Consider the following 9,497-nt stretch of genomic DNA (forward strand, 5'->3'; position numbering starts at 1 on the left):
GTTTAAACGAAAATACCAAAGCTGGAACCCTTCAGCAAATGTAGATATTTGCTCAAATATCGTCTTTGAAGACAATTTTCATTAGCGTTTATGACGCAACTGAAAATTAATTACGGCTGTGGTGTTGCGTGATTAGTTTATTGTCATTATCACGTGATTTTTCAACCTAATTTTAACAGGTCAACATATTTTGTTTAAAGATCCGTTGGCCGTATGGACCAGTCGGATGTTTTCTATTTTGTCTTGACGTTACAGGCATGGGTTCGAACCCCACTGAATTCAAAATACGTTTTTATGCTATTACAGTATTTTCTGTAGTTTCAATATCATATGATAATGATAATATAAGTGTTTTCAGATGCATCACCTGTTACCAGAGACAAGTGATAATTGTAATTGTTAATAATTTTCTATATTTATATATTCGAGTTAAACGTAATTTCATGAAGATAAATGATAATTTAAATTATTCTGGCTGTGTTAATTTCATCGTTTTACAAGTGTTCGTAATAATTAACAACAGCAACAAAAACAACAACAACAACAACAATATCAATACCAGAAACAAACACCAAAACTATTATAACACAAACTATAACAACAACAACAAGAACAACAACAGCATCAACAACAACAAGAAAATCAACATCAACAACAAAATAAAATAAAATTGAACATCCATATGGACCCAAATATGATTGCATAAATATACTTTAATCATAGTGATCATTAAAATTAACCAAAAGGCAGTTATTTGACAAAATAGTCAAGGTAGTGTTATGAATAATATCAAAGTCATATATGAAGATTATAAACAATATTATAATTTGTTTCAGGTTAACTAAAACAGTTTCGGAAAAGGGAGATGAAATAGACAGGTTTGGAATTTATACCTTCACTGCCTAAGATTAGATATGATCTACTGCTCGAGAATAATCCTACTTAATGCACACTTTTTACCTATGCGTATAGTGTGACTATCATACAACACAGTCGCAGTACACGCATAGGTCATACGTGTGCGCTACGAAGTAACTTAAAAACACTTCTCTCCTAAATCTACTTTCCCTAATCCCTTCAGTCCGCTGTAATCGTACGGCAGACAACGTCTTAAGTTGTATATGTACGTTGGATCAAATTACTACTTTAACTTTGTGTAGATATAATTTAAGTTTTTTTAATAGACGCGTGTGCATTGATAAATATTATACGTATGTATCTTTGATTTGGAAAAGTTTGACTGGTATTGATATAACAGTTATGGCCTCAGTTCAAGCGCTGAATGTTTAAATTGCCTGTTGCATTGTTATGTATAGTAATTAAACTGACTAGTATTTTTCATGTACCAGTTTATTAAAAGTTTACGCTGTCGACTATTATATCCGTTCCTGGCAGCTTTCAGAACAACATATTGATGTCTGTCTACCATGTTAAGGCTCATGAAAGAGCGGAAAAAAACCCTTGATGAGAACAGAAATGTAGGTGCAATTATAATGGATTTCCCAACGGCATATGATTGCCTACCCTATGATCTCAGTTTAGACAGCGTAATGCATATGTTCTCAGCATGTACAATTATGCACTCCTATCTTGCAAATAGAACAAAAACTAATAACCATTGAGTGGGAGCCCATCCTGAATATCGGCCATAAGGATCAATATTAGGACCAGGAGCCTTTAACATCTTTCTCAATGTCATCCTCTACTGTTGAAGACGAAAGTCCCACTTTGATAAAAATGGTTTACTACTAATCAAATGCAAGCTAATGCTGTCAAATTTCAAGCAATTACAGTCGGCTCAAAATCTGTTTAAAAAATCAAACAGTTTAATTTAATGAATTGCACTATTGTTTTTGAAGAGCAAGTTAAACTTTTGGGCATTGCAATAGATAAGGTATTCAATCTTGATGCCCGCATTTCTAAAATAAGCAAAAAGGCAGCTTAGTAACTGAATATATGGCAATAAAACTAAAAATGTTATCTTTACATATTTTATCAGATTCAATTATAACTACTCAGTTAAGGAAACGTTATAAATAACAGCGAAGTCATTATTATAAAACTTTATGATAGCACCGTTTTATATCTTTTATTTGCTAAGACAGACTGTGTGTAGTGGTCATAGTTTCAAACAATAACTGCATCGTATCTTTGAAAAGATAACATTAGGTACTCTGAATTGTATTCCTTTGTTTTCAGATATAGTTGGGATCCCTTATCATTAAAGTATTTGAGGTTTACCAATTAGTTCATTAGTTTTTGTTTTATTATTAAGTTTCCTGCATTTTAACTTACTTCAGAAGTGTTGGGATAAGAGTGAGGTTGTTCGCGCAAACTGGTTTAAACCCCAAGTATGTATTTTTACTGACCGTTCCAAGGCGGTACCTTATTATCCCTCATATACACACCTTGTTTGTATATAGTATATATGCACTGTGTTGTTTGTTGAGTTGTGTGCTGTTGTTTCGTGTTTCTTGTTTGCGATTATTTATTTTTTGTGTTCTATGTTTTTGGCATTTATCATTTGCAATTAAACGGGTTTTATTTTTGAACATTTGGCTTCCGAGCTTGTTACCGTAGATATTTATATAAATATTAACTAATGAACATACTTAAACAATATTTTAATTTGTTTCAGGTTAAAAATGAGACTTTCAGAAAAGGAAGAGGAACTTAAAAGGTTTGGAAATAAGTCTTAAATTATATCCTACGTCTGTCGTAACAATATCTTACGATTTGACTTCGCAAACACTGACTAAATTCACATTACTGAGTCAATTAACACATAGTACGTATGTTACTGCCCAGCTCTCCAAAACCAACTTAAGTCCGTTCTGTCCCCTCTAAAAATACGATAGGTATTTGTATATGGACGTTGAATCGAATTATAAATTGTATGAGTACGCAATAAGTTATGTAAACAATGCCTGAACTGTGTTGAGCTGAACACATACAACGTAAACACTAAACGCCACGAACAACCTTGATCTCCACGAACATCATTTATCTTGTCTTAACAAAAGAAAATGCAGCAATGAGTCTGATTAAAAAGATCATATTATTAGGATAGTTTTATACTTAAACTTATATGCATTAAATAAATAAAAACATTTTAGAGCATGACAATATAAATAAATACATGTTAGAAATATCATACTGAAAACAAAATTTATTTGATGCAGATAATTCTCATAAATAAAAAACAATACTGAATTTAAAATGCATGTGCATGCCACAATGTATTTCAATGTCGTAATCATGTATTGTTATCACTTGTGTTATTCTATATGACATCAAAATCCAGTATTAACCTTGAAATGTAGAATATCAGTGAACGTACACGTATTGTGCCAAATGAATACTAAATAGAGGATGTTAAATATTAACAAGTGTTTGCTTTTTCAATTTAATTTCATAAATTAAGAAGTTAATAGTGGTATGAAGTATATTGCAAAATTTGCATTGAAAGTTAACATAGCTTATGACTTTTAAAGATGGTAACATAATTAACGGGACAGTTATTTTATTAGTCATTGTTACTCATGTGAGTATTGATTCTGATCACAGGGCCTTTCTTATCTGTTTTCATGTTTGTATTAACATCAAATGTCAAAGTGACAGCACCAGCGGAGTTTCTTTATCAGATGTCTACAATGAACGACCAGCTCAACCCTGAAAGAGGATAGGTGTACATTAATATTAGGGTTTTTTTTGCTTTCGTTTATTTTTTTTCAATGGGTTCGTTTTTTTGTTTTTTTACGGTCACAAAATTCACATTGAAATTGATCGGTTTATTTTTCTTTAGGCTTGCCATTTCAATGGAACCTGTCAATGTCTTTGGGTTATATATCCAGACCATCTTCAAAAGCCACTCAGCCTGTATATTCCCCATGATCCTCCAACGAGCACACCGTTTTTCCAGCTATACAAACTAGCTGCGTCATCAGCGAGATCATCTTGATCATCTGAACCTCAAGGACGGCAGAGGTTATCATGACAGTCATCTGTTTCCCGAGAAACATCTGTCATTTTGAAAGGGGATTGCATGTCGACAGGACATTTGTTTTGCCGTGAAAATTACCGTATATACATTTAGCATGATTAGTCCTGACATTGACTAAGTAATGCTTTAGATAAAGTTTGTTAGGTTTTCCATTTAATGTTCATTTGTAGAATACATGTATGTAGAGAGTTGAGGTTAAACTTATACATACCCAATCACTGTATCCGTGATTTGTTCGTCAGAACCGGACGGACGCCTTAAATAATTGTCAATACATGATCATCAGAGGGGGTAAACATATTTAGACTACGATGTTTCTTTGATTTTGTTTGTAAGAGTTCGTTTAGAGTCTATATTCGACTTCTGTGTCTAGTTGGTTTTAACGCTCTTTACAATTTGATGATTTGCTGTTTTAAAAAATAAATGCACCGGGAATAAAATGTAGAGCAAATGATAGATTTCGATATGTTTGAAGTTCTCGATAAAAATGGAAACTGAATTATTTGTGTATTTTTATTCTTCATCAGTTAAACTATTTATGCAGCTAAAAACAAATAAAGGTCAAAGTAATTGTAATATGACACTAAAAAAATATGTGAAATGTCTTAACATGAATGATTTCTTTGAAAAATCACTTCTACATATATTAATATATATTTTACTTTTACTACAACAATCACTGTTTCACTAATTATATGATATATATTCAAACTATCTTTATTTATTCACTAGCACAGCTTCTTCTATTGCTACTATTTATTTTCTATAATTATCACTGAAACTATCATGCTTCATTTTCTTTCAAATGTCTAGGCATTTTAACATCTTAAGGTATTATGAAGCTTACAATATCACAGCATCACACTTTTATCTATAAACAAGTGCATATAGGTACAGTTTGCAAATTACTCCAATAATGTGATGGTGATACAATTTGAAAACAAAAAGTTTTATTTTATTCAATTTACATTTTTGGGGGATTCTTGAGCAATTCCTAAAATTTCATGTATGGATGTTGATGTTACTTTTATTATTTGTATTCAAGGACTAGCGTGTTCATTTCCATCCTGATATTCTAGGATTGTAAAGCGCTTATTAAAAGGACACTCTCTTTCATTGTCATTATTTACTACGGTTAATATACGATACATATAATTGTATTTATCGAAGGCTTACCTCGTTATATTGTCATTGCTTTACAAATAGTAACTCCATATTATAGTACATTCTGTCATATTTATTAATAGAACATAAAACAACAACTCATAACATGAACAGTATATTGACATATGACCATATAGTAACCCTGTAAACCGCCCCTTTTGTTTATTAAACAAGCATTGAAAAATCTTGAATAAGCTTTATTTATCACATTGTATCTGAACAATGAATTCTGTATTCGAGTCAATAATTTCATTCATATTTATGGGATAGTATTTCCTGTAGTGTTTTCTATGCACTGAATATTGTTGTTTTTTAACTACTGTGTTTCAGAAAAAAAACAATGGACACAAACTGTTTTCTCTATTCCTGGCTGTTTTTGGACTGTCATGTCTCACTTCAGACGCCTGCAGGAACATACATAAGTGTCTACCCACCGGGCATAAAGGGATTTAATCCAACTCAACTTAACGTGGTACAATCTCTACAGGAGGATTGTAAGCGCCTAGGACATCCAGATCATATTATTCCTTTGTTCGGTCTTAATGTTGACGATATAGATGATTGGTACAAATTAATTGATGTAGACCATGAACGATGGACAGCGGATAACAGTATGCTCGAAACCGCACTAACCACAGGATCGGACGATTTAGGGAAGTACTTAGAAGAATACAAACACACGAATACAAAAAGTGCAGATAACATATATTCAGCTGCCTGGTATTATTCACTGGGAAAATAAACAAAAACGGTACCGAACATAATTATTATATGTTGCATGAACCATATTACTTAACGGCAAAAGTATTTAAATGTATTATAGTATACTGTCTACGATATGTAAACACCAATATAACACGCATTATATCAGAAAATTGAAATAATGTGATGATGTCGGATGATATAAAGGAAACGTTGATTTGGGTAACAAGTGCACGTAATTGTTTATACTGACCTGCTATTGGGAGACCTCATTCGTGTGGAAGATCTTAATCGTATTTTCCTAATAAGTTGTTCATCACAGCTGATTTACGTCTACGTTTACGTCTACGTATCAAAGTTCTAATACAAAGGCGGAAACCTTATGCTTGGCGTCATCTTTATACGTTTGATGTTATTTTATTGCATTTAATAACTTTATTGTTTTGATCGCTGTTTTGTACTTACTCAAGTGATAATGCATATTTTTAAAATATAAAATGGGCATTTACAAATACGGTTGACACTCAATCTTATAAAACATCATCCGGTATCAGTTTGCAAATCCAATTTTTTTGCAAACGTATTGTTAATTTTATTTGCAACATCAACTTCAATTGGAAGGAAAAATATGCTTTTAGTTAAAACAGTTTTCAGAAATAAAAACAGATAAGAACATACATCTGACGCAGTTGTTGATAAAACTGCGCTGGATTGTACACAAGTGAAAATGCAGATGGAATTAATTATCAATAAAGTGTGGACATTTTTACACCCGTACTTAAATTCAGCAGCTCTGGCAATTTTCAACTGCTGTTATCTGAGACTTCTATGATCCCAACGTACTGGGTTTTTTTTAAATTTTACTAGAAATATCAAATTTTTAGTTGCAATTTTGGGTGCCACTTTTAAAATTTATGTCTCAAATAATAAAATAAGAGTTTTCTAATAATCCGGATTTTCAAACTAACACCGACTGTTGTTATAATCAAGTTGATGGCCGTCTTAATAATATTTGATAAAATATAACTAAATTAAAGTATATCGTTAATGATTATGTATGAACATTAAACTAAATGCATTGATTCTTTTTTTTTAATTGTTTTAACATAATCAATTCGAAATTCCCAAAGTGCAAATTGAAAAAAGATGAAATAACAGTGTTCATGGCAAGCTGTTTTTATTCCACTAAAACGTTTCTTTTGAAAGGAGATGCAGATAACAACTGTATGACAGAACCCAGCTTGCAATGGCTATTTATACGTTTATTAAATTCCTATTTAACAGTTATAGTTTATAATCGACGCATTTCTGCTTGGAACTCGTAGGTGATATTTATCGAGATTTGTGCGTCTGTTCATTTGTGTATTGAAATTGATGGAATATAACCTATTGTGACATAGTATACTGAAACACAATGAAAATGTTTAGTTTGTGTTGGAAATACATATATGTATATTAACAATATTAAAATGTGTTGATTTAAAACGACAACATTTAGTTCAGGATGTGTTCATTTCTGGACCAAATATATTGTCACTCTTTTGTAATTGAAAGATAAGGATGCAAAATATTCCTTGCATTGATATTCTTTGTAAATTATATATATGTTAATACTTTAGCGGAATTCCCTTTTTACTATGTTTTGATTTATTTTTTTGAATTGCGAAGTTAAAATTACAACAATAAATTATAATATATTCAAAAGTATTTTTAAAAGTATATAAAAGGAGGCTTAAAGACACTTTGTCGAAAAAAATACGGACATTAAATAGCCTAAATATTTGTTAACTTTAAAACATATAAACATTGTACAACGGTAGTATTTGAAAGTGACTCAGACGGACACGCTTGCTGCACTTTACAAATGAGAAAAAAAGAATATGGATTATATATACAATATATATTTTGAATTAAATAATAACTCGTTATTCTACTGTATGCAAAACTTGTGTAATCGATTCGAAGATAAACATGATATGAAAGAAAGCGGATTGTTTTCGATGACATTGAAAGTTAAAATCCTGCAGATCCGAAGGGAACACTCAGTTGACCAGAATCGAAAGTGTTGATATGACTCAAGCCTATTGTTTCATGTCTCCGACAAGTACTTAAACGAACCCATACATATATACATGCATTCATGTCAATTCAACACCTAAGAAGGTCTAAACATCATATGGTCCCAAAAGCGCAAACAAATAATATCAATATGAATAAGTATGAGGCCAATAATACATCATTATACATTATTAAAATCATAGTTCGTTGCTGTCTCTGCTAATTTTACCCGTTTAAAAACGAATAATGGTTTCCCAGTTTATTGTGTGATATTTAACATGTGAAAGTCACGTGATAAGAACAGATACATACTCCGTTGTTTTTTTTATTTGTTTTTTATTTTTATTTTACTTGGATTCACGTGGTAGACAATCCCAATTAATTTCGACCTTTAAAATACGCGAAAACTGCAAAAGATAAATCTGACGTAAGCAATATGACATCACAGTAAGTAATAATCAATCTATATCGCTTGTGTTTTTCTTTCATTTTAGTAAAAACTATACTTCTGTTTAATGGTGGATACATCGGTGAACTATCTACGATAGTTATAATAATCCTAAGTGTGACAAACCACTTTCAATATCTATTGATTTCAAACTTCTCTATAGCTTAAACGCGATTTGTATTGGTTCGGTCGCTTAATCTTGAGCCACTCAGTAATATAAGTTATACAAATAAATAATTATATTAACACTGTTCAAATACCAAACAGTAAGTTACAGTTCTGTTTATGAACAATTTGTTTGATTATTGTCATGTTCACTATTGTTTGTGTTTATCGAAAAGTCATATAATCAAATTATGTTAAACCGATAAATCATCTAGAAGAGTTGAAGCTAGCACTATTGTGCGTGAACGCTGATTAAATGTACTATTTTGTAATTTCGGGGGTTGGTTATGATGTCTTGCTCCATCAGCAACCTACTAGTAGAAATATCTGCTCCACTAGCTTTCATCTGATTTATAAAGCCAATCTCGGCTTATTACCACATATATTAACAGGTTGCAAGGCACATGACCGTTTAGATCCGAACCATCAAAATTTGAGGGATTTGTTACTGTTAAAAGACAATGAAAACTTATAATGATAGACGTATGCACGTATTGATATTGATAGAAAATGAAAATATGAATAAGTTCCAAACCTTTCATCATATTGTTTTCGAATATGAATGGACTTCGGGATATTCATTAGTTCTTTTGACAGAAATGCTACTAATAATTTGTCTAATTGACTTTACATAATTATATGTCTTTTATTAATGCCCACGAAAGTCAACTCTTAGATTTATGTGCCAGTGGTGATGTGAAAATTGTGCATTGTATTGACTGTTATACATGTTAGTTGGAAATAGTGCATAAGATTACGTTCTGATTTCAACTGAATAATGTATTGTGACTCAGTTTTAATGTGAAGGATTTATTTTAATTATCGATTACTCGTAAGAAATTATGATATTTTGTTAAAAATAAATTAATAATAAACGTAATTGCACAGATTATTTCTCGTCAGTATATATGATTTGTCTTATGCGCAAACATGCATACGAATGCAGAAAAATATTTG

General features: G+C 31.3%; 1 protein-coding gene across 4 annotated transcripts in view; it reads left to right on the forward strand.

The window, feature by feature from the left end:
• Positions 1-7,828, forward strand: part of LOC128222489 (ribonuclease Y-like) — a 17,834-nt gene extending 10,006 nt beyond the window's left edge. Inside the window, exons 10-13 of one of the 4 annotated variants that reach the window (XM_052931516.1) lie at positions 837-878; positions 2,301-2,351; positions 2,639-2,680; positions 5,498-7,828. In XM_052931516.1, the coding sequence (XP_052787476.1) occupies positions 837-878; positions 2,301-2,351; positions 2,639-2,680; positions 5,498-5,909 (547 nt within the window). In that variant the 3' untranslated portion in view covers positions 5,910-7,828. Of the gene's footprint in view, positions 1-836; positions 879-2,300; positions 2,352-2,638; positions 2,681-3,805; positions 5,121-5,497 lie in introns of those variants that run through there. The other 3 variants (XM_052931517.1, XM_052931519.1, XM_052931518.1) reach the window with 3 other exon arrangements.
• The last annotated feature ends 1,669 nt before the right edge of the window (positions 7,829-9,497 follow it).

Source organism: Mya arenaria, chromosome 16 (assembly GCF_026914265.1).
Source record: "Mya arenaria isolate MELC-2E11 chromosome 16, ASM2691426v1".
In the NCBI taxonomy this organism is placed as follows: Eukaryota; Metazoa; Mollusca; class Bivalvia; order Myida; family Myidae; genus Mya; species Mya arenaria.